Source organism: Mycetomoellerius zeteki, unplaced genomic scaffold (genome assembly GCF_001594055.1).
Source record: "Mycetomoellerius zeteki isolate Tzet28-1 unplaced genomic scaffold, Tzet1.0 scaffold174, whole genome shotgun sequence".
Lineage (NCBI taxonomy): Eukaryota > Metazoa > Arthropoda > Insecta > Hymenoptera > Formicidae > Mycetomoellerius > Mycetomoellerius zeteki.
The window spans coordinates 1490689-1518548 of record NW_017256696.1 but is presented as its reverse complement, the minus strand read 5'-3'; the positions used below and the strand labels follow the sequence as shown (position 1 = coordinate 1518548).

At 34.6% G+C, this 27860-nt stretch overlaps 1 protein-coding gene across 1 annotated transcript in view; it reads right to left on the bottom strand.

Annotated features, from left to right (window-relative positions):
- Positions 1 to 27860, bottom strand: part of acj6 (abnormal chemosensory protein 6) — a 43884-nt gene that overhangs the window by 3451 nt on the left and 12573 nt on the right. The window contains exons 2-3 of the mRNA XM_018446074.1: positions 10837 to 10893; positions 2996 to 3202 (exon numbers count right to left, since the gene is read on the bottom strand). Of these exons, the coding sequence (XP_018301576.1) occupies positions 2996 to 3202; positions 10837 to 10893 (264 nt within the window). The remainder of the gene's footprint in view (positions 1 to 2995; positions 3203 to 10836; positions 10894 to 27860) is intronic.

The following is a 27860-nucleotide window of genomic DNA, read 5'->3' as shown; positions in this document are numbered from 1 at the left end:
CGCATAATGAGATGCGAATGAATTAGTTATTGAATCATCCCTTAAATTTTTATTATGAGACATGTCTACATTTTAATTAGCTAATTTCTTTCGTTTGCGTATATTCTAAATGAATTATTCTTAGCTTTGTACGCGTAAAACTGTATATCGTGTTCGGGTAGCACATAACTGACATAACACTAAGTATAGCACCAAAATCACTATAAAAATCGCTACTAAAAATATCCACGTCGTTCTCAATCCGACCATTACCTCACGTACATACATAAACGCTTATATGACCTCGTCGAGGCTTATACACACATACACACGTATACGCGTAGGCAACACGCGCATCATCTATTCTCATGAGAACGGCAGTATAGTGAGCTAACTGGATGGCACGGTTTCGGTCGGTGGTGGTGCCCTGGGATAGCGCAGTTACATCAGAAATGCAGGGGGGTTGCGCTGCATGGACGTTGGCGGGCAGCGTGGAAAAGGCAGAAGGTGGAAGCTGTCGGGAGCACCGGTAGCAAATATACAAGCGTACGGGGGGCAGGGGTGGAGAGGGAGGAGAAGGGATTTCGTTAGGGGGTTGTCGGGGGTGGACTTGCCCAGGGGCGTACGAGGTAGGGCCCGAGAGACCTGCGCAATATTTCATCATTACGCTGACACGATGGTAGGGTTAGCCGGCTCCTATGTTTTGCTCTTTCTCCTTGCTCTATTGCCCACCTCACCCCTAATTTTTCTTTCTTCCCTCTTTGTTCGCCGCGCTGTATTCGCTCTCGATCCGCTCGCACACGAATCTCATGCGTACGCGTGCCCACTTGCTTTTACATCAGTTCGACGTTTGTTTTTGTCTTTCTGCTTTCTTTCCTACTATACACACGTGTATTTAAAATATTTTTATTATTTATCAATTCTTTTTATATCTAGCTTAAGTAGGTACGCGTGTTCTTTTTTTTTAATACGGTTAAAATATCGCACATTTATTAAAACTCAATGCTCTCAAGCATAGTTGAATACTGTACGAAGCTGAAATTGAATAGTTGTAGGATTTGATTTGCTTGGTCACTGAAATTAAAAATCATTTATATATTTTTTCGTTTGCGGCATCGTTTTCATCAAAAATCTATAAGAGACACGTAGTCCGGTCCAAAGTAATTGAAAAAAAAAAATTTATTTGTAAACTAGTGTCATTAAGATAGACTGAAAATAGAATTTTATTTCTTTTGGTTGATTTATTCTCGTCGGTATAATTTCGAATTGTTTATATACGTCTTCTTGAAAAACGACGATCTCTCACTAGTTACTGGTTATTGTGACGAATATTATCTCAGTGGTTGAATTGAAAGGACGTTTGCATCGAATTCGAGATTCGGCTGAGGTAATATTTTTCGCAACATATTATTTAAAGTTTTAAGATATTTATTAGCATCAAATTGTTAATATCCTTCTAAGATATTTATCAGCATCAATATTATTAAATTGTTTGTCAATTTAATATATGAGTACTACCTTAGGTCTGTTCATACAGATTTCAAGACAGAAAAATATTTTGGCGCTTGGTTTGTAAAATTGAATATGTAGGTACATAAATTCACATTGCGACACATATTTAAATACCAAAATCCGCTTTTTAATCAAAAATAAAATTATTTATCCTAATTGATTATTAAGATACTTTAATAGTCTAATTTCTTACAGTTATTTCGCGCTGAATTTTGTTAAAATTTGAGGAGCATAGCATCAAAAAACCAAATAAAAAAATTGAATTTATGAAGCCGAATTAGTAGCACAAATGGCGCAATAGAAATAATGATCAATTTAAAGTACAAAGTTGTACATAATTTACATCTAACAAGTGGAGTCGAAGAAAAGCAGAGAAAGCGATTTATGACGATAAAATCACGTACGTAAATCCTACAGAAAGCCGGCACTCGAGAAGTTGAACAAAACCCATATTGAACCCTCGCCGCAGACGCAGGTCCCGTGGACCCTTAGAATTCATTGCTCTCTATCTGGGGTTAAAGGGGGGGGGGGAAGGGGAGAAAGCATTACAAGCAGTCGTGACACGGAGATAATATACAAGCAACACGCCCCTACATTTAAGAACATCATTCCGGGTCGATGCGCATTGGTTACCCGGCGTCGTCCTCCCATCGTGCTTCTATCATCAGCATCAGATTGCTCAAATTAGCATAAGGTACAGAGGCAACAAATTGAAATGCAATACGCACGAAATCATATATGTATATTGTGACCATATCTAAACGGCATAATCACGCCGCGACTGCACTGCTGTTGCACGATTATGAACGACGGTTGTAAATATAATGCGGCTTATTAATCATTAAAACGCAGAAAATTAAAATCGTTGTCTGCATTGTTCGCGATATTAACAAATAAACTGCGTAAATTAAATTTTTCAATCTGCCGATTAAATATGAATTCAAAATTAATTGCCGCGCGTAATTAATTATTAGCAACGATTTTAACCGACCGTTGGATTCGTTGCATTTTATGGATGCACCATCCCCCAGCTTGTATACGGGGGTTTACGAAATGGCAATAGCAGCCTTCAGCTTTTATCACGACAATTATCTTGCATGAACACACAATACTATTCTTATTTTATTATCAATAATTAAATCTCAGTATAGTTACGATATCTAATGCAAGAATAAGAATAGAAATGTAAAATGGATAAACCATTTGATTTGATATTCGCAATTAAATGTAGTCGCGATATGCATATTTCATACAATATTTAAACAGCTTAGTTTGCGCGATTAATATTTTCCATTTTTTTCTTCGCAAAAACATATAAGAGAGATTTCTTACTTTTAATGAGAGCTTTTTATCGATTTGTAAAGAGAGAGTATATCTATATAGTTTATTTATTGACACACCATTTAATAAGATAATACGTGTTCACTTTTTAACATTGTAATGTCATTGTATTGAAATGTAATAATGTACGATAGAATAAAATATATCAAAAATGCGGACTCACAAGGAGGTGTGATTGTACCTGATGATGTGGCCGGTTATTCGGGTGGGGGGTAGGCATATGTGCTCCATGATGATACACAGATACGGGATCGTGCTTCAATGGCATCGGTGTTCCGGCGTTGTGCTTTCCCAAATCTGCTGCCAAAGCCTCCGCTCTTGAAAGTAAGCCATCTTGCAGACCACTATTCAAGCCACCGAATAAATCACCCTGAAACACAAAGTGTTACAATATATTACTTATTGATTAAAGCATTAGGTAATGTTTTGACAATCAGATAACTTAAAGTACTTGTTACATTGTGATCTAATTGCAGCTTACATCTTTCTAATTTTTGCACTTCATGTATTTGCAGTTACATGCCTTTTGTAATTTAAAGAACATTTTTTTTTAATTCAGCATATTTAATACTGCATTAATTTTTTCACAATTTTAATTACTGATTGTTAATGCTATTTTTGTGATATTTAAAGAGACTATCATCCAGTATTATTAATAATACTTTTGACTTGTAAATAGAGATTGGGATCATTAATTGAACAAGTATTTTAATGATAAATTAAAAGAGATCTTTTTCAATTTTCATACAACAAATTTATTTAGATATTTACATATAAAATTCATATTTACGTGCATATATATGGATTTTTTTGTTTGTTATTAATTTAGTACTTATCTATTTGCACGTAAATTACAAGTGCAAAGGAAAACAGATTAAATATCGTAATTTACAAATGTAAATTGATTTACTTTATATAAGGATAATGCAAATAATGATTAGATATAGCCTATTATTTATTATATAAATTTTTGTTGAATTTTATCCATTTGATGTTATCTGGGCAACAATGAGCTTGTATATTGGATGGCAACATGGCTGTGCGATCGATAGCTTAAAAATAGTTTTGTTATCCGAGATGTTCGCGTATTGCAAGTTTTTTAGGCTCAGAGACAAATTTTCCATTATTTAAGCTGGATTTTAAAATTTTTCTAGAACCTTCTATCATTTTATTATACAGATTTAATTTTATTACAAAGTAGACAACTATAAACAAAATTTTTTTTGTTAATGGACATTAATACTTATTAATTTCGATTCAAGCAAATGTATGATATATTATAAATGCATGCTGCAAAAAGATATTTATTATCCAAAAATATTTTTTTATTCATTTCATTAGATTTTTAATTGTAACTTAAGATAGTTGTAATTTGGGATAGCGCAACGGATACATGTATTCAAAATTTTGAAAAAATTATTTTAAATAATAGAAAATTGTAAAAATTTCTAATATAGCATGAATAAGACGATATTGTTATAATATATATTTTTTGTATATATAGTATTTTTGGGTGTAAGTAGAAATAACAGATATGTATAATTGAAAAAACGACGATATTTGCACGGATTAATGGCATTAGATTACAATCCCCCTGAGCCCGGTAACGTCATTGTATTAGCGCATGTACACATGCCCTATGATGTTCGGTAATCAAATTCATCCGTTACACTGGAATCGATCCGAAGGATGGATACTTGACCGAGTCCCCCTCGGGACGGTGGACAGAATATATCCGTCAGTATCGCGCAGCAGTGGTGAAACTGGACGAGCCGGGGGGAGGATCATCCCGATTCCCTTTCGCGTGTTTGGAGATCCGGTCCCCCTCAGCGGAGTCAACATTTAATGGTAACGAAAATAGCTTAAACTACGCTACAGCGAAATTTATGAGCAGCGCAGAACGGAGTAACAAGGGGGGTGGGTGTGATTTCATTTCATGGCGCGTTATGTGCTAGGAGGGTTGGACCAAAATTTTCTTTTTATAACTTGCCGATTTTTAAAAGAATTTCATGAATGCGTAATTACGTATTCTATACGCACATATATACGTATTCGATATTAATTTTTCGGACATCAATGTTTCTCAATAAATATACATATACTATATAATTTTTTAATCTTTGACATAATATGTTATTTAAAAAATTTTTTAATTTAATTTTAATTTACTCTCTCTTCTCTCTCTCTCTTAATTTTAATTTTAATTAATTTTAATTTTAATTTTTTATTGAGAGTTATTTCATTTTCTTTCTTCTATTATTATTTTCAGGAAAAAAAAAGAAAAAAAAGAAAACAGAACTCATAACAGTTTTTTTTACTTATAATAAAATGTTCCAAACTCCCTCGATAGGATATGAATTATTGATGCAAAATTATACTGATGTAAACTAATTAAAATTTATGTAACTTGATATCGATTACTGTGTTATGTCGACTTTGTAGCTGTAGTCAATTTGTTTTTATCTACTCTTTGTTATTGATTAAAGTAACTTTTTTAGAGGAATATCTTAATGAAAGCTGTACATTGCATTCATAGCCTCATATCACTTAGACTTGCCTGTACACCGAGTTGAGATCGATATTATATGGGACATTCTGCATCAACTACATCTGTCACTTGCGACATGTTACTAGGTTCGATCTACGTTCAAAGAATATCGCAGTTATAAGTTGTATATAACTTATAACATGCCTTTGAAACCATTTCAATATGAAGATATTTTCCAAATCTACGTTTAAACAAAATTTGCAGTTTCGCTAATACGAAATGTCGTCCAATATAAAATGTTGGCATTAATATAAATATCGATATTATCAAACATTATCTATATCTTATTATCAATAGTATCAATAATTTTGCGTGTAAAACGAATCAATATAGTTTAAACTATTTCTGTTGGGTTTTCTTTCTTCTAATAAATAATAGTATTAATTAATAATTATTGGTTTTGTCTATTCGTGTGAAGATGCTTCGTGTAACTCATTATTTGATGACATTACTGCGTGAATCGTTAATCATATAAACAAACTAATTTTCAAATATAAACAAATTGAATGAGTTTGCTGGATTCTACAATATTACAATACATTCATAATAATTTATTATTATATAAATGTACATAAAAATTATTAATTTAATACGCAGAACAATTTTAAATATCCTTTTCAGTGATGGAAATATTGAATGTTTAATAATATTTACGTACAAATCTTCGACATAGCTAACAGTTTCTGGTTAAAAGAAAGCGTTACATTGAAAATTCCAATGACATGTTTATCGAATAACATTAATTAGCGATAAAATATGAATACATATCTAACGATCTGTACGATCGCAATTGATAAACAAGATTTTTATTTTATTATACGTTGAAATATATTCACAGAAAATAAATAGACAAATTTTTCAAAGTTTTTCTTTTGACATGTTATAACTTTCTGAGAAATTGTTTTATGTTGCAATATAAATTCTGCAAAATACAACACGACAAAAATAATTTCAAATAACCAGGTTTAAATGTTTATATATACAATCTGAAATTATGATTAATATTGTTACATAAGATATGTATTCTACTATTTAATATCGTATATCTTGTACTAATGTTATACATGAAGTAACGGTATCTCTTTAAAAGTTTTATTATTCTCTTCATCAACTCTTTATTATCCATAACTCGCCAAGCCTACTACCCCTGTCCAGATTAATCCGAAAGAGTTATCAAAATATCGTTAGCTTGGTCGGCGGGTAAAGCTAAAAGTGATTCACTGCCCACTTATTTCATTACGACCTGTAATGTCCGCATTGCCCGATCAATGTTTCATGCGGAAACCACTGGCGTGTTCTAGCGCTTCGATTATTTATGAACTCCTCGTGTCTTCGTCGAGTACGGCGTACCTACGACTGTCTCTAGGTTGCTGAACTGCCGTCACTCTTTTTAATTCCGAAATTTCCCTCTCGCTATCTTACCGTTTGTTGTATTTTCTGTAACGAAATGCGAAGCTGCATCTCTCCAGAGTTGACAATCAAAATGCTACTAAAAGAGGAAATGTAAAATGAAAAATATAGAATATATGTCTTGTTTGTCATACAGATATGTCTACATAAATTATTTGAATTTTGCATACAAAACAAAATGAAGAAAACGAAAACTTTTAATGGAAGCATTTGTTAATTAAATATTTTCTCTACGCATTTTGTCTAATTTATCAAATATTTTTTTGGTCTAATTTTTTCATAAATTAAACTCTACTCAATGAAAAAAAAACTTGAAAATTGCTGAAAACTTGAATTTGATTTCTAAAGAATGAAGAAAAGCGTCAAGTTTACGAATAAATTTACGAACCATTTGCTGTATGAGTATGTGAAAGTACGATTAAAACAATTACTTGTTCGTGGAAGTATTAATGTGAGACACGTAATACTTCCCGCAGGAAGTTGTATCCATAATGACAACGTTTTTCACGCAGACGTGTTGCTTAATCGAAGCATTAGCAGGGCAATAAATCACGATTCGCGACTAAGGGGCAAGACGCGATGAGCCCTCCTTTAACGTAACACTTGAACAGTCACTCGATCTTCATATGTGTACACATACATGTGTATATACAAGACTACAATAGTCGAAATTGCCAAAGTTGGGAAGAAGGTTCTAAAGTCTCTCTCACACTTACTGCTTCTTTTATTTGTACAACGAATCAAGTTTTTTTCGCATTTACATTCCGTCATCTAATTAATCGAAATTAGTTAAAATGCCGAGTCTATCTTTATTTAGGACCATGCATTAATTATCGAGCTAAATATTATCATAATCTATATACTATTATAGTGCTTATTACCGTAAGCATAAAAAAATTAATCTTTCTCCTCGCTGTCGTTTTCTTTTATGTATATACATAATACCTACTTAATGTGCTTAAAAAGATTTATAAAATCATGCACATTGTTAACATAACGTAAAACGTCTGTATGTTGTGGAGGAAGCTTAATAGTGCTACCAAGAATACAGATTGCTCTTATTAGCTACATAGTTAACACTTCCTACTGTTGTTTAGCAAAGTTTCTTCCCCTTTGCGCGATTCTCTGCGAACGTCGTCGCGGTTAATAGAGTCATTTTTCGATGCGGCCGACCCTTGCGGTCGAGATACGTCTTCTAGAAGTAAGGTATTATGAGGATTAGGCAATTACAATTGAATTATCAGACCCTGCAAGCCCTCCGCATAATTTATTCCATCGTCCGACGGTGGGTCTGATTAAGTGGCTAACATATAACTGATAACAAGACTGTATAGCGCAGAATCAGGGAGTGGTTTGAGATTAGGATTTAGAAAGACGATCCGAAAAAAAAAACATTATGAAATAAGTAATGTTTCTTAATTTTTCACGTTTTGTCGAGATTGTTACTAATACTCGCTTTGATGATTGTTTTCAAGAATATCTATTAGAACATTAATAATGTTTTTATATTGTTAACTACTCTAAAGAAGACGTAAAATTGTTGCGTGCAAATTCCAGAATATATAATCAGAGTACATCTTTTTTGAAAGGCATTAGCAAAATAAGTCGATTATACCTATATATAATTGTGGATATTCTGTATAATTCATTCGTATCAGATGCGCGTAATCGTTTGTCTATCAAGGCACTGTACCTTGGAGAAAATCGTATTTGAACAGAAAACCAATTCTCTTAATCCATTTCGCCCGAATTTCGGAAGCAGACGAATGCAAAATTAGATGTGCCCCGGACACATCAATATGGTATATAAACTTTCGAACGTGTGCACAAAATCAATTAGCAATTAAAGCTCAGTCGTGTCTGAGCTAAGCGGTTAGTCAGAAAACCGTCCGCGAGATTCGATCGATAAATGCCGCCAAGTAGCGCATCGTCCGTCGCGTCAATAAGATATGAATAGCACAGCATCAATACTAATTGTAAGAGGAGTGCATCCAGTAGGGAATAAAAAAATAAAATAAAATCTCATCATGCGGCGTGCGGTTCAATTACGTATGATACGTATACGAAATTGATTAGCGATCAGCTCGCGGTTACTACGAGTCCGAATGCGGAGTGCGGAGAGCGCGCCACGGACCCGTCGGCTATCGGATATCGCAAATTGGGACAATTACGTTATTTCCGTCCGATAACCTACATCACGGAGTAGTCTGACGTATGAATAAGTAAATTCTTCCAGAAAATCTGACGTCTGACACGAAAACGGGGAGACTGTTCAAATTATCACTTGCATGGCGGAGTACCTACTGTCTAGAGTAAAGAACATTATTCGTGGGCTTCTCGCGCTGTGGGTCCATCAAATTCAGTTTCATTCGTAGCGCAGACGCGACTCGACCCCGCGGCCTCCGTCGCCTCCACCGCCTTCTCCATTGCCTCCGCCACCGCCATCACCATCGCCACCGTCGCCGCGTCGCGCCGCGCCGGAGCGGGTATCATCGATTTATAATAGCGCTGTTACACTCCGCTCCCTTAACGACGTTAATATTAAGCGTTGCTATTGTCGCTAATACTATCATATTAACGTCTTTTTATGTCCGTGGCATCGAAGCACGCCGGTGACGCTGTGCCTTGCGACTACATCTCGTCCCTGGTATTATTGTTGTTAAATCTGCGTTATCGATTTCCATTTCCGCTGTGTTCAATCATTCCGTTGTGGTTCTATCGTATTATCGTCACGTATTGTTTTGCTCTATCATCCATTATTATTACATATATATTTAACGCGTGCACTCCTCTGCGTGTCATCTTTATCGATAACGCTCTTCTCAAATTTATGCGATACAGATACCTCTTCCGTAAATCGTTATCTCTGCATTATTATGCCAATGTATGAAAAAATTCAATACATTGATGTACGAATAATTTCGCGCGGCCATCGAGAGAAGAATGAACGAACAGCAACACGAAAAACGCCGGATCGCGTTGACTCTTATCGTAGCACCACGAGTATCTGTTGCATCCGTGGTGAGCATAAGTGACACATAGCTCTTTTTACGGTACTCGACTATCGCCTCATCGTATATCTAAATAATCAATTTACTACTAGCCATAATCGTAACCACGAGTTAGCAAGTTTATGCGAGCCCGGCTACCGTAACTACGTGGCTCCGTAAAGCATAAATATTATGAGGCATTTCGTATATAGTAACAGTCTCATAATCTCTTTCTCTTTCTCTCTTTCTCTCTATTTCTCTCTGCCCGCCTTTCCTTTTTTCCTTCATTATCTCTTCTTTCCCTTTTCTCTCTTTCCTTTTCTCCACTTACAATTCTGAAAGAGTGAGTCTAATTGAATTTTCACTCTAACGAAAAGTTTTCAAATTCCATAGAAAGAATCGCCATACGTATGTGACAATAAGTTTTTTTATATACCTATATATACTTATATGTGTATCATATAAGTATATATAGTATAATTTGAAACAGAGTATATGTTTATTAGAAACATATCATAAAGACGCTTATTTAATTTTTAACGTCATTTTTTGAAATATTCAGCTCATAAAAAGGAAAATAAATATAATGATAAATCAAGTTAAGTGTATATTTTATACATCTGTATATTTGATAAATCTTGCAAACTTTTCCACGTTTATTAACTTTATAATGTTGCAATATTACAACGCGCAACGTAATTATCGTACATATTATGCGAATATAATTATTAGAAAGACGACACATGATGTGTATAACTACATTGTCTCGTCTGCAGACGTCTCAAATAATTGGGTTGTTCTCTTAAAATGATATCACGGCGACGTCGTTCCGTAAAGATGTAATTAATCCGTCTAGGCGCTTTATTACTATCTTCTAAATAAGTCTATGATTAATAAAACAGTTGACTTTTCTCATAAATTATATCGTGTTTTAATAATAATATTTATCTCAACATCACGCGGCACAAAGTCAAATCAATCGAATCAATCCCTAATTTGAGAAACGTGCACAGAGGAAAAAAATAAAAAAAGAAAAAAATGTAATTCAGTACTCACATTATGCCTTGGTGACCAAGAATTGCACACAATGGATGCGTCTTCGAATATACGACTCTGCAAAATGAAAAAATGCCATTTCTCATCAGAGTCCAGATTTTCTTATAATACAGCACTAAACCAATTTTATCTAGATATTGTTAAATGTACTTTTTTTCATGTAGAAATGGCAGCATATGAGATGAAAATCTAAACTAAAAACAGAAAACGGAAAGACGAGATGTCAAACACCAATTTGCAAATGGATAAACAATTGTTTATTATATTTTATATTATGCAGGAAAGAAATTGTAGTGTTTTATGCTGACTAAACGAATACTTTAATAACAGTGAATTTAATATTGCTATGACAATAGTATTTTTCAAAATTAATCCATACTTAATCGTCAATTACATTTTTATTTTGGAAAATGTATGACGTAAAATGTGATAAATATTTGTTCTTATTGTTAGACTTGGTCTGATTCCGTTCTAAATTTTTAGTGCTTCCTTTCTTATATTATAATAAAATTAATAATACGAAACATATATCATATAATATAAAACATATATCATTGGCTATCTATGACAGCAATTTCATATTGAGACAACGTGCGATAGGACAATAGAAATAAAATTAACATTATTATTATATCGCGAAAATATAATATATTTTGTTAGCGCAGATCCATATGTTCGACAAGGGGATGTCACGAGGCCGTTTTAGAGTCCCACGTAGACCACGTAATAAATTTCAATACGCGGCTAATGACCGTAGCCGAGAAGTATTTTCATCCGAATGGAAATCGAACGTGTTACGCGATTTACCTGTCAACGGCACTTAATATTTATCTCGTCTGCATATTTTATTTTTGCCGATCGCGCCGCAGGACACGCACGCGTGCGCGCGACCGTGTGTCGCGCGCAATTGTCCGCTTACACCTATACAGACACACACACATACGTACCGTCACACGTACATCTTATACATACGTATGCATTTATATTATATTTAAAGCGAAGCCGAAAGATTGACAGAATCGGGGCATACCGGCGTCGCGACGCCGTCGCAAATTAAATGAGTCATTTTAGGATTCGCGCAGAACTAGGTAATTCAATATCGTCCTTATTAAAGCGTCGGCCAATTCTGCACTCGCGCGTTTCTTGATGACAATGATTATGTCATTACGGGCACCGAGACTAATATGAATACATCACTCTTCCGAAGCGACGTACTTTATTAACGTGTCACACGTTCCAACGCGTCCGTGGCGATACTTGGAATCGACGTGTACGCACAATATTTCATCGAGCTTCGATTGCAGATATACGTGCCACTCAGGGTGCAGTGCATTTGACATGATTTTTCAATCATTTGTCATCTTCCGCCCGGTGGATATCGGTGCCATTTTTACGCCCGACTGTCAAATATTCATCGAGACAAACAAACGTAAAAAAATTGAATAGATAGAATCTTATTTTTCAGTTGATTTCAGAATTTTAGATGGCGTTTAATGATACTTGATTCGAGACTCGGTTATTGAGATATTTTCAGTTAAAACTTGAAGAATTGTGAAAAAAACATGGCGTCTTTTGTTTCGGCGAATATCAACGTCGTATTTTTGTGCTCATTGACGACATTATCTCGCCATGTTATCCGTCTGACGGCTTGGACATGATATCGTATGATTCGATGTTGTTCGTTTGACATTTTTCAATAATGCATCTCGATGATCAGAAATCTGATTGACATATCTTGAATATGATTACCGTCATCAACAGAATATAGTTTAGCTTCGATATTTCTCAGTACAACAGATAAGTGAATAGAAGCACCCCAAGTTATTTGTTTCCTTATGAATAAAAGAGATTAAAATTAATCTATACATTGAAAAAAAAACGGGTTAAAACGTTAATTTAAGGAAAAAAAAATGCTTCGATATTCTCTTCTTCCTTAAATATCATCGATAAAAGAATTAAAAATTAGCGAAATTTATCAGACGACTGGCACTAGTCATAGATAGAATGCTACTTAGTCAAATTCTTTGAACATGGATAATACGCTTACGCAACAATATGCTGTGGCGCATTAAGCATCATACGGTATAACGTACGTCATCTCTTAAATTCCATATACGATCGTATATACGCGAGTGTGAATATGTATGCATGTGTGCATTTGTACAGTGCGCGATGGTACTGGCTAGAAATGTATGGTCGGCCGTATATCGAGACCGTACACGCATGTGTGTATTGCAGCGCGAGAGAGCTTCGCGGTGCATCAGCCGACAAAAGCCTCGTTGCATCGGCACGTTGTGTGCGTAGCGGCTCTGTACACGCGCGTGTACGAGTGCGTATATACATATGTATATGCGCGGAAGCGCCTGTGCTACGACGCGAAACACATTGCGGACTCGCACGAGTAAACAGACGCAGTCGAATCAGTTTGCCCGGCTAATTGATTTTCCTTCACATGGCCGATGCCGCGCGCGCGCTTCGTGCGCTCGTAGCGGCGCCGCGCCGCATCGCGCCTCGCCTCGTCTCGCCTCGCCTCGCCTCGCCTCGCCTCGCCTCACCTCGCTTCGCCTCGCCTCGTCGCACCACGCCGCACCGCGCCCGGCCTGCTGCATATAGAGAGACAGTGCAACGCGCCGTACAAATCCAATCCGAAACTCTCGTTTGATTATCAAGCGAATTCCCACGGCCGATTGTAAATCAACTGCTGTACCGTGCCGGAGGATCATACTGATGCTTTAGATTGGACGGTATGGCGCGGTGTACGAATATCGAAAATTTGACCTTTTTCGTGGGGAGATACGCACGGCGAAAAATTTGATTGAACATTGTCGTGGGGCGCAGCGATGCGAAACACAAAATGCCAAACGACGTTTCTGACAGGGAAAGATTTGTTTTAAATTCGATGTTCGTTGTGATGTATTCGTAAAAATAAGGAAAATCTTTTAAAATCGTTTCAAATATTGTATACTGGTATCAACAATCATAATAAATATAACAATCACGACGTTTTTAAACTTTAAATAAGAAACAACGATTTCTGCCTCATCGAAAGAATGTCTGTATAATAATTTATTTATAAAGTTTGTTTGATTACGCGTTAGAAACAGCGTGATCAATATTAGAGAATTGTTAGACAAATTAATATTGTTTAAATTCTAATGTAAGTGAATAATATTATCGACTATAGAAGACATGAAAAATATTTGACTAAAATAGATTATTTTTTATGTCTTTCCTGAAATAGAGCAAATTTTTAGGCACCCTAGAAAATTATTTTAAAACGTATCAAAGCTAAGCAAGATGGGGTTGAATTGCTACAGTTGGTTGCAAGGAAATGAAAAAATGCAAAGTTTTCGTATAATATAATAATTTTAACATCCCCATAGAAAGTTGTTAAATGCAAGCAACAAAAGCGTTAAGGAAGCGAAAGATATAAGTTGGCTGTTTAGAATGCTACAAATGAATTCACTGAATAATGCAGAATGGTAGACGGTAACTGTACGAGGGCAAGTGTCTCCGATTATAACAAAAGTGAGGGGCTCGCAGCCCGGCTCATTTGTTATTAACCGGCGCGAAGGAGCGTTGAAGTGCAGAAAGACTTCGAACACGACTTCACACTTTGACTCCCGTGGCCCTTGGTAACTTTAGATAATTACCGGTGAAACTTCCGTGAAGAATCTTACGTACTTTCTCGTAATATTCTCGGAATACGTTCTTTCGCGATTCGTCATCGATAACATTGCGTTGCGCAAATTGAGGCAAAGTGAATTCTTTTAAATATGATACATAAAAACAAATTTGTTTCTTTAATCAGTAAAATTACATTAATAAAAAGAATATTTTGTATCTTGTAAAATAATCTCTCACTTTTACCTGAGATTTATTTTTATGGCATTTTGAAATATTTATCTGACCAACGGTATCGGTTTCGAAAAAGATAAATCGTCCTTAATTGATACGTGAATCGCTACTTTTGGATCACCATTTCTTCATTTTTCTTATTTTTCTAACCTAAATGCAAATTCTATTCAATAACGATAATTTATTGACGTCAATTTTTTTGTCTAAAAGATTCTCTGTAAGTAATAATTAATTAATCATTTTATATATATATATATATCTGATTACTTGCAATTATTTTTTGGGATCAATCTTATCAACAATATAAAGATATAAAGTACAATCGGATCGAAGAAAAGAGAAACTGATCATCACTGCTGCCGTCCCTCGTCGCGCAAAATATGGAACAGATAGCTAGCTATGTAGGTAGATTTAGCCTGACGCGGCTCATTATGATTTCAGGCGAAAAACACGAGTCTTGAAGCGCGAATCGTCTAAGAGATCGCTAAAGGGAATTTATGAAATTTCCTAATTTAATATTCTCTCTCTCTCTCTCTTACTCTCTGGTTCACAGCCGTCCCATCGTAGTTTCTCCGTTAACTCTTTCCGTGGTGATTTTTTACTCTCAATGCGAAATCCGATTAAGCGACTTCAGAAACGACATTTCGCTACAGTCGCGCTAACGAAAGGCAGAATAAATTAATACGATTCTGACAAAATTTGGACAGCGCTCTTGTGCGATCAGACGTCGCGCTTTTGCGCCGTTTCTAATATTATTTTGCTCGATTTTGCGTCTCGACGTTTAATAAAAGTGTAATGCTTCGAAATCTCTTTGAAATTCACATGCGATTTCAAGTGCCAATAAGATAACTCTTACTTTATTCACATAATATTGCATCCTTTAAGCCGTTCTTTAATGCAAAACGTCTCCAATTTCGTTCTCGTTTTAATGAATGTTGAACCATTTAAGATTCACTATTACAGAGATACTTGTCATATTCAAATTTTAAAACGTTGCTATATGTATATTATTATCTATTAGTAGCATATAGCTCAAATTTCGACTATCTCTCAAAACGATAGAAGTATTTAATATAAAGTTTATACTAAACTATAAAAGTAAAATTATTGTGTTATATGTGCCAAATTTTTTTCATTTTTTAAATAATTTTCTTGGGGATACATCATGTAAAAACTTAAAAAAAGTTCCTACATCTAATTATAATTTTTCATATCATTGTGCCTACACATTTATATCAATACGTTCATATATATAATTTCTTTAATAACTTTTCTTCATAATAAAATAATGGCTTTATAAAATTTTTGAACTGATCGCTGTTTGTACGCTGTTTGAACCTTTTATGTCTCATATTTAATACAACATAATATATATTTGATTAAAATTGACATTTACATTGGTAATGACTATTAATAAAGATAGACGATATGTATTAGTCAGATTGATTTGATAAATGCATTTCGATAGGACCGGGAGTTCTTATCACGACACGTATCTCAAATAGCGTTGAAAAGTGTTAAAAAGGAATAACGTGATGTTAAAATTTGGGTCGGCGCATTGACAACTCTTGCTTTCGTGAGATCAATGGCCGAACTGGAGTTGCTGAGGTCAGACAGAGTTCAACATGCCTGTCAAGGAGACTGTTAAATCAGTGAATAATAATCAATTATTGCGCACCTATGACACCGAAGATAGCTTCACTCGACGGCGAGACTTCGCACGCTTATCGAGCTCTTTTTGTCTAGACTGTGTCTATAAACAAATGCGACGCTTTCTATCCGAGATCGCATGAAAATTTCACTCTAGCGTTCCTACATAAACAATGAAACGCTATAAATCACGATGGTACTATTTATTATCTACATAGAATATATGGCCAAAAATATTTAAAGTTTATGACACCAGCACACTTGCGTGCACATAGCCAGGAGAAGATATTGTTAAATAATAAATTAAATGCGGAAAATAATCTCGCGCAGGAGAGATTTTTTCTGGATAACGTGTGAAGTTGTGCGCGCTACTCAATTTGTTCATATCCAATAAGGTAAAAACTATTGTATATCTTCTAAAAATGTCACTCATTATTTCATAAATGCAATTACAAATTGTTACATGATTATATGTATAAAGATTCTTTTAAAAAATTTTTTCTATTCTTTTTATTTGTTAATAATAAATTTTTTAAGTACAAAACAAAAACAAAATAAATTCCACCATTGTTTGCGGAGAAACTCGTTTGCGTATGCAAGATGAAAGCAACAACTCTGAGGTATTAAATAAATGATATAATATTGTATAAACATTTTATTTCTCCTTTCTCGCAATTCGGTGATATGCTAATTCGGCAGTCGATAATGCAAGGTACATCAGAATTATCGCCCGAATCAATACATATTGGTTACGTTTCGTTGCCATTTCGTAATCGGTATTCATCATGTGACGCGCGAGAGAAGAGTAGTAGAATAATTTAGTAACATGCCTATATGGTTTTGACGTGTTAATGTGCACGATAGCTCAAATCGAACGGGCCAAATGATCCGCAAAAGACCAAAAAGACGAGGAAAGAAGCGACAGTTTAGCGCGGCTGTATTACGTTTTTTTTTATTGCTCGTATAAAGTTATAAAGTTATAACTGAAAGAATTGTCGAAATGTATGTTTTTTGCAACCGATTCTTTAAAAATTCATGTCGTAACGTTGCAATGCGTGAGACGCGATCGTGTAAATGTCGCGCCGACTTATCTCGAGCTCGAACGCTACGATATTTAAATGTGACTAATCGATTTATGGTATTTACAGTAGAGTCGAAATTGACGGGTGCCGAGCGTAAAAATCAGTGATTTCGTAACCACTATATGTCGGGGATAGCCACGTTCATTGGCTAGGTCCTGTTCCGCCCCCGCAGCCCCGCCAATCAGACCGGCGGCTTTCTCTCATCGATCCAAACCATCCACACTATACTCAGCCGCCATGCTCAGTTCTCTTGCTCGTTCTCCTATCCTTCTCCGTGCAACGATCTGCTATAAGACAGCAATGTAAAGCCACACGAGGTAAAGGAACGTTTAACATTGTCAATCGTCGGTGTTTCTCCTTTGCGTTCCGCGAACGATAAGACAATCAGATCGGTGGATGACAATTAAAAAGGTAGATGTAGCAAGATAGAGCGAGGCTTGTTTGAAAAGGATTTGTAAAAGTGTTTTCATATTGTTCTTGTTATATATTAGGTAATTAATTCATCTACTTGACATTACTTTGGAATTGTAGAAAATCTTTGCATTTTTTTTTCAAAAAGATAAATTGGAAATGCGATTTTATATGAATTCTATAATTCTTAAAGTGGCTTAAAAATAATATCTGTATAGTTGCGAATAAAAGTAAGAGTACGATTTACATGCTATTTAGAGGATCGTTCAGATACATATAACGATGATTTTTATTAGTGAATAGCAAAACATAGATTCGAGTCAATGACTTTTGCGTGTGTGCAACCGTAACGGTGAAAGAAATAGGTCATGAGAGAAAATAAGAGATATAGCAGGTGAAAAGTAACGATTACGAATGAATTATAGAAGAGTTCGCGTGCGTGTATGTGCGTGTATGCATATGCGCATTTGTGTAACTGTACTCGTGTGCGTGAATAATCATAAATTTAGCAATTCATTAGACGCCTTAAACATCAAAGTCAATTAGTTAGAAACGGTAATGGACTTGGAATTCCGTGCAGAAACAAACTCATTAGTTTCTCATCAACTAATTACGATTGGCCATTGAAAATCGTCAGTAATTTTGTCAACATTTACGCTACAATTTTACATGTTTACGCCACTTTTGAGCGCGCGTAATGACAGCGCGCGGAATGGAAATATTAAAAGAGGAAGAAGCGCAGACTGTAAGTACTTCAAGTACACACAACCGATTCATCAAAATCAAACAGGTCGCATAACTTCAATTGTTATGTATATAATAATACTGGCCAATACTGGCCAACTATTTCGAGCTTTATGTAAAATTCATTTCGCGATCGTTGTTTGTTGTTTGCTACACACCACAATCAAACGTAACCTGCAACTGTCGGTTTATCTCCTCCGTCGAAGAGCTTTAATTTCTATTAAATGCTAACTCCAGTTCGCGATATCATTGTGACTCGAATATAAAAGCATTACGTTGTCCTTGCACATATGTATCTACTTGCCACGTGCAAGCGCAGGTGCGGACGCAGTCGTTAATTTTTTTCCTCTTGTCCGCATCGTCGACTCGCGACGATTACACGACTATAAATCATACGTTTGTTTTGCCTTCATTTTCGTACACATGTTATATTGCTATGACATTTTATTGATACGATCAACAGAAAATTACGCATATTCATCTTTTGTATTATTTTTCAATGGCTTTATGCTGATTATAATATTACGTAATTAGAGTATTCCCATAGGATAGCATAATATCGTGTGTATGTTTGCATATTAAGTTTTTTTTATATAATAAAATAAAATTATTTTTCTAATATATTAGAAATTCGCATCTGTATTTTCAACGTAAGTTTCTTTTATTTGCAACACAAAGAGATAATTATTACTCGACAAGGGCAATCAAAAGTCATCTCTATCGATAACGTAATAATGATCGGACATTTTCGCGAAAACGATATTATTGCACGCTGCTATTAAATGCCGCGTGTGATCAAAAATTGATACGCCGTTGCATATTGTCGCGGAATTCGCTAATTTGCAGCATTATATTCTCGCTTCAACGAACGTGAGAATTTTCGCCATTATAGAGATTGTATTACTTTTTGCTTTCACGATTTTAGCAGTTTTAAAAGTTGAAATATCATATAGAGAATTACGTTTACGTTTGATATTTTATCTTTAGACATTTTAAAATTATAACATCGGTTAATAAGCTAGACTAAAGAAATAGAGTTTGCATGGAGACTGAAATATTTGACTTTTGATAATTTAGTATTATACTTAGAATAGATTGAGTCAATTTTTTATCTGGAAAAAATCTCTATAATTATATAAAATAAGATTATACAAGATTCTTATTTATTTGCCACAGAAACATCGCACACGCGAAATTCCGGGATCTCATGCTCGATTGTTGCTAAATATGATCAAGTGATATTCTTGCGTAATCATTCCTCATCCATCATACGTGCCACTCGTCAAACGCGGGTGTTGTTTTCCCAGAAGGAAAGGATAACACTTTCGGTAACGTAGAAATTATGAACGTTTCGCTGAACAGGGATGAAAATTAAGAGGAAGTAAATGTGTAAGCAGGAAATCGATAGGATGCATTTGTAAGCTTCGTTCAAATCCATATTTGTATTTTATGTATCTATTTTGTGTATCAAGTTTATCAAGTTACTGATTTCTACAAATATTCTGTGAAAGAAAAGAAAGATACTTCCTTCAAAGAGAGAGAGAAACTACGCGGGTTATCATGTTATTGCAATACATTGTGAAATGTTCGTTGTATCGATGTATTAATTAAAACATGAAAATATAACCGCATAGCTTTTTTGAATAAAAGAAAAGTATTTTTTAAATCGGTCTTAGTTACGTGTTACTTTATCAGCTATTCAAATAAGTGATTCAATCAAGATCTACATATATATTTGTTTTTGCATTTAATATTACATAAAATAATTGGAAAAACAGAAATTATAGTTATAATTCTTTATAGTTTTGCATTTGATAATCGGATTGATGTTATTTTGTAGGACAATGTTTTTAATTTTGACGAAACAGCAGCCGTAACATTTAATTAAAAAAAAATTATGTGATTGTTTAATACTCACGTATACTATTCGTATAATTAAATATAATTATTTAGAATTATTATGTATGAGAGTACGAAATATTTTAAATTGTGTCAGGCATTAAAATAATGTGTAGGATATTGTATAATGCGCAGTGCATTATTAAGTATGGTTCGAGTCATTGTAAGAGTATAATCTAAAGATTTAATCAAGTTTTAAAATGTTTGTGATTTTTTATTTATATTTTATTTATAATGATAAGAATAAAATAATGTAATAAATGTATATATATAGTTATATATATACAATATATATATTGTTACAATTATATGAAGGGCAATAGTATATGTCTAGAGATATAGCTTTGTAATCGTCGACTAATCTTAACTCTGTGACTTTTTTATGTTATACGCGAAAAGTAAATTCAGTTCTCGGAATTTATCATTACTTCCTAGATTAATGTCGTTTAGAATTTTAAATTCAGGTCAATAAGAATTGCAACATTTCGTATGAATTAACTTAGGGACGATGTTATGCGCGCAACACACGATCGTAGGAACATAATTGCGTACGGACGTCCTGTCTAGTTAACACACGGCCGCAATAATACGCCGCATATATGGCGACGGTAGACATCATCTAATGGAGGCTTCTCCCAGATCGACTCCCGCGCACCCATTCACGCTCCCCTCAAACGAGCTGCGCCACTCCCGGACGAAATTCAACCGTTCTTCTCTCTCTCTCTCTCTCTCTCTCTCTCCTCCCCCCTCCCCCCTCTCTCTTTCTCTCTCTCTTCTTGTCTCTCTCTTTCTCTTGTCTCCCTTGTTCACCAGTCCGTTGATCCTTCCTCTTTGCAATCATGTCTGTCTCCATCGCTCTTCTATTTAGAGTACCGTTCGCCGGGACCACCTTCTACCTCTGGATCTGCCTGTCGATTTATGCTTTCACTGATTTGCACTTAGGAAATACTGCCCGTCCGTTTCACGCCTCTCTTGCTCTTCTTTATTGTACTTTACTGTATTTTAATTCTCGCCCTTCCATTTTCTTTTCGCATGAATTTCACCCTTTCTTTGCAGGATGTATCTTAGATCTGTATTTGTTCACATCCATTAAATCTTAGTAAATCGCTGTAAATTCTTTAAAATACTTCTCTCACTAGGACTATATTATCCGTCTATATATACATGCGCGTCTTGCATTTTTGCTTGGTTATTTTCTTCATTTCCATAAAGTTCCTTTCATGTTTTCTTTTCTTTTTGTCAACAAGTAGTCTTTCTCCGTTAAATCTTTAACTGTGCATGGACCTTACTTTCTGATCCTTTATATTGCTTGCGGAAAATGTCATATGTTTAATCTGGTTTCATATTTTTCATTAGATTCATATAAATATCGTAAATGATGCATGCAAGAGTGCATTTTTTAATTAATTAATGCTTTTATACATTGTAGTCTCACAAGTAAATATAACTGATTATAATATAATATATTCCATTGCAAACGAGAAACATGACATTTAGCATAAAAGTTATTTTTTTTATTTATTAAAATATGAAATGTTAAAAGTGCACTCTGATCGAAAATACATTACCTTTTACTGCATCATCACGTATGTTAATACAACTGGATATTTGATAAAATCATTACGAATAAAAAATGTAAATGATAAGTAATTGATTTACATATTTAATGCTAGGTGACGCACGAATAATCGGAAAATATGGATAAAATTTTATATTTACGCATAATAGAGTTCTGCGGCGGTACGATTGCGATTTAAAATATGCAATTAGTGTTTTACGGGAAAACACTGTGGGGGTAGAAGGGATACGGTACCGATCTCATTTTACCGGCATTAATCATTACATACGTATAAAATAAAATACATGGTCATTAAATAAAGGATATATAAAATTCATCTCTGATTGCCGTTTCATACTTAAAACTGAAACTGTAGTGATCTCTATAGCAGTTACATTAAATAAAGTTATAAGCTGAAATGGTATATATGTTGTCATGAGTATAAAACAAATCAATTTGTCATAAGCAATTTTCGAATATATTACTAATTGGCGCTTTTTAAATTCAATTTAATTTACGTTGTGTTTATATTACAAATATAACGCATAACGAAGAAAGAAATATATTTGTTACATTAATTTAATGTAATTTTTAATATTCCTACCACTCAAGCGAGGTATCTGCCGAAAATTAAGCAGAATGGAAAACGGATTTGCATTAAATATTTGTGCTGTTAATTTAATTACCATTGCTAGTAATTATTGCTGTAACTTTACTATTGAAATTTATTATCGTGAATTTAAACCATGGTATGGTTTAAATTCTTCGTCGAACACGAAGAGCTCGCGATTGGATAATCTATTATGACAAATCAAATCCGCAACTATGTTACGCGTTGAACATCAGGGAACGGACAGCGAAAGGGTCCGAGGCGGAATACTGTGACATGTTAATTTACCACCCCTATAATTGGAATAGTAGTAATGCACTTAAGGAAGGATGAGAGTAAATAGCGCGTAGCAGGTCGGTCACGTGGCGGCACGTGGCGACACGTGTCGCTGACACTCGAGCGCGGCCATCTCTCTGTTAAATTTCACGATACTCGTTGCAGTACAGCGATTCAAGAGGCAAACGTATATTTCTTTACAAGTGCAGGTCTCGAGATAACATAGGTCTCAAAATTGGCGATTCACAACACGTCAATATTGTACATTTATTTAAAAATCTTCTCAAAACAAGATTTCGTTTTTTATTATTTTTTAGGGCAAATTTTTGTGTCTGAGTGTCTGTTTCATATATGTTTCATAAAGTTAAGAAAATTTTAGACACTGTTCTCTTAAATCCTTAATATTTAGACAAATAACTAACAAAAAAAATTATCAAGTTTAAATGAATTATTTTTCGTCTCGATTTTCAAACATTCGGGACTTTTGAAGCATAAAGATAATGTGTTTCCAGATCCGGAGGTTTTAAGGCTTGGACTTTACGCCCTCGTGGTACGTAGTCGATAATCCAGCCCTGATCCTTACGACCTTCCGTCAGGACCAACTATATCCTTCCTGCCCATGCCGGGCTCGTGGGCATATCCCCATTGGGGAGATGAGCGCATTAAGAAAATTGAAACGTCGATTTGTCCTCGAAACTCGGCCTGACGATAATTTTATTAAGACCATCGTTTCTCCTAGGGAGAAGGAATCGTGCCGCGCCGCACGAGACCCACAGCGTTGTAGGATATTTCGCGGTCGATTTCAGTTATCCACCAATGATGTTAATTTAAGCCGACGCGGTATATCCGGCCGTCTAACTCGAATGCTTAACTCGGAACCTTTTTTTTTATGATATCATCGAGAAGTGAGGGAACATAAGTGTATTAGATTTCTAAAGGATTCTATTTGATACTCTTTACGATTCCGTCTCTGTCGACTTTGCTTGAGAGATTTTGCTTGAGAAGGTTTGATGTAATGAAAAGCCAAGATTTTTATTATGTCACAATTTTCGAATTTAAATTACTAACGGAGACTTCTTTTCATCTGCCGCTATCATTTTCTTCAGTCGTTTTCTTTAACTACTTGTTAGAATTGTTCAGTAGGCAGAGAAAGCTTAAAGTTCAATGATCAAAATCTAAAATTAAAAAAACATAAAAGGATTAATAAATTAATAAAACAATTACAAACACGTTCTGAAATTGAGATATTTGACAATTACCTTGTTATTTGAAGAATATTGCATAAAAATCATATGATCGCACGATTTTCTATAGTAAGGAAAATATAGGTATATAGAGAAAATCTAAAAAATATTATAATTTACCGACGCTTTTTTCTAGTAGCAAAATTTACGCGAATAAAGATAATCGAATTTTTGCGTGCTGGTGAAACATAAGAAGAGAAATATTCCAAATATGAAATAATCGGCAATAAACCAACGTGCCATCCTGTTTATAGAATGACACATATTCGTCGTGGGTGTTTGCTCTACCCACGCACCACGCGCTCTTATCCACATGCTGTTGTGTTCGAGCAGGTGCACCATCGTGCCCCTTCACCCCAACACGTTCGTCCCTCTCTCTGTCAAGATACAATCGTGGCGTAAACATATGGTCATAATAATAGACTCTTGATTTTGACGAGGGGTGCTCCCTATGAGTGTTCCGTGATTGTTTCTCCAGTGTAAACGTAAAATGTATAACCGGTATAACTACTCATAGATATTCTGCCTAACAAGTGAAAAAGACTTTGTGGCACGCGGTGTTACTTTGCCGATTATTGATTATGATTTAAAAACCATACTTTTCTTATATATATTGTCGACATTCATAATAATTTCTAAAAGCTTTCATGAAAAGCGAAACAAAAGAGTTTTCTTGTGTTAAATATATCGGACCTTTCATGTAAATGTAAAGAAAGTTTTTTTGCACGAATTAATCTTCTTTCAAATTTACGGAAATGAAAGTTATAGCATTGTTGTTAAATTCATGTGTGTATGATGTAGTAAATGACAGATAATATAATCTTATATTTGACAAAAATATCAATTTGTGTGTGATAAAAGGATGGAATAACAATAACGTGCCAAATTGGCAGTCTGGGATACTGTTGTATCGATGAAATGAGATACCTTTCGCAATTCGCAATACGATTGCGTAAAATAGTTATCAAACTTTCTCATGTATGGCTTCGCTAACGATTTGTTTCATTTTAATGAACCAATAATTGTTTCTCACAATGGTATATTGCGTTTTCGGTTACTCAATAGCTAGCAATCATAACTTTCAACAAAAAACAAATTACACGAAATAACATGTCGTACAATGTAGAAATTTACTTGTCGCGAATTTATTAGTTATTATACATGTATATCGATTAATTACATAATTATTACAAATGGCAATAAAAAATAGACGCTAAATATTTTGCGATCCTAGAAAAGTGTAAAAAATATTGATGTTATTGAATTTTTTTCAATAATCTTGCAAAAATTTCAGTTATTAAATTATTGTGTATTATACCGGAATAAGTAGATTCTATCCTCTATAAACGAGCATTTGTTTTTTTTTTCTGTAATTTGTATTCTTTTAGCGGTAGAGATAAAGTTTTACAAACAGTATCATTTGTATTTAATATTTAGAGTCAGATAACTACAATTGTTGGTTAAACGAATAACGCTCAATGATAAAATTGATAATTACTATAAGTACGCGTTAAGACTATAGAGTATTTGATTACAACTCGATTGTTTGGCAACCTTTAGCGTTTGCTAATGACAAATTATTCGACATATCGGGTTTAATCTTGTACGCGACATAGTTACATTAAAGTATCTTGCTATAGGAAAGAAAAATCAGATCAATATACATACCGTTCTTATATACAGTTTCCATATACACGAAAGTTCATTTTGTTTGTGCAAACGCGAGTGGATCAAGAAATAGTGATCCGGCAAATAATACTGCATGAGCCAACATGTGCACGAATCGGCTGCCAAAGCCGCTTCGGTTAGTTTGTTATTCAGGGAACGTCTTCGATTGCATGCTGCAAGACAGATCGATTGAATGTCCCTCTTCAAAAATTGATTGTACGTTTTATACGATGTGCCGGCAATAGAGGTAACCTCGCATAGGGCATAAACTATACTTTGACGACGGTATATCAGGTCCGGTAAAGTGATAACACTGTCATTACCAAGCGAAATTCTCAATAGGAAACAAAGGAATTCTTTAAAAACGTGATATACTTTCAATTCGTCGAGACAAGCAAAAATTAAAAGAAAGGTAAGCGCTGTTTTCACGTTACTTTTGCTACAATTTCAAATAGCTGTATACGCATCTGTTCTTCCTGCGTAAATAATAATCTTATTGTGTGTTTTTCGAAAAAGGCTATCGTGATTCAAACTGCAGAATATTCAGAAAAAAGATCTCTTGTGAAAGATTTTGAAAATTAGAGCTATGATACATAAAAAAAACTTAAGCAGTAAGACGTAAGCAGTAAGGAAATCAATGTGTTGCACTGGCTATTGCTTACATTATGGCCTTTTTACTGTAATTGGCCAATTCGTTTATTACTTATGTTTTATTGCTTAAGTTTTTTTTGTGTGCCATAGTTCTTGTAGCATTTTTCCAGTATGTACACTGAGGAACTTATTTAGTTAAATCAATTAATTTCTTGTTTGTATGTGGGCAAACAAATCCTTTGTTGATGCAATAAAATAATTTAGTTGAATCAAACCGTTTGGTTATTGTAACATTTTACCTGTTTCTGATAAACATTGATATCTGATAAAGTTGTTTATCAGAAACAAGTACAATAACCAAATGGTTTGGTTCAACTAAATTATTTTATTGCATCAAAACCAAGGATTTATTTGCCCATATTCAAATAAGAAATTAATTCTTTCAACTAAATAGGTTTCTCAGTGTATATATATTGAATAAAAAGAGTTTATAACACATACGTTTGATGTTCGATTTGTTTTTATGGGAAATACATTTTGTTTATATAATATATATATATGTATATATTTATGATATAATTGAATGTCATTATATCGTTCTAATTTATTATCAAGATATAATAGACATTTGTACATACACTCCACACATAAAATACACGTGTATCAGAAACACGTGCAAACGCGGCTATAAAAGATAAGCAATTCTGCGGTGTGTGCGTTCGAACACGGCGCGGCAGTATACGTGACTGAATTCCTAAATGGGAGAATTACGAAGTTCGGATAGAGTTCAGATGGGGAATGGTCCGTGTTTGTACCGCGCCGTTACGATCATCTCACCCACGAATCGAACGGCATCCGGTACACGTACGTGTCCCATCCTTTAACCTATGTACGACACGACACGCGCTGGTCACACGTGTAGCGCTTCTTGGATAAGGACACTGCCCTCGATATATTTTATAGCGTGTTAAGCACAGTCGAATGTGCGTGCGATCGTACGCGAATGATGTATACGCGTATGTAATCGATTTTAGTTCAATAAACAGTTTCAATTTATATATGTAGATTGTAAGAACAATAGTAATATCAATGTTGAGTTCTGTATTGTTTATCGTTCTGATATTCGAACATCAAGGATGTAAAATTTTGCCAGTTATAAAATGCACAAATTTCAGCAGAAAATCAGGAAATTGTGTTAAACTCATTAGGCAATAATTTGCTTTTTCTAACTCTCGATTTTTAAATAGAAGAAAACTTATTAGCCACTCATCGCTCGTCTGTCTAACCTAATCGCCAACGAATCAAGACTATTCCGTAAATTTAGTACTCGTTAAGTTTCGTCCCTTCGGTAAATTGTATTCGAAGGTACACGCGCGCATACACAGGGCCACGTTTAACCACGAGGGAAAGAGAGAGGAAAAGAGAGACGGAGA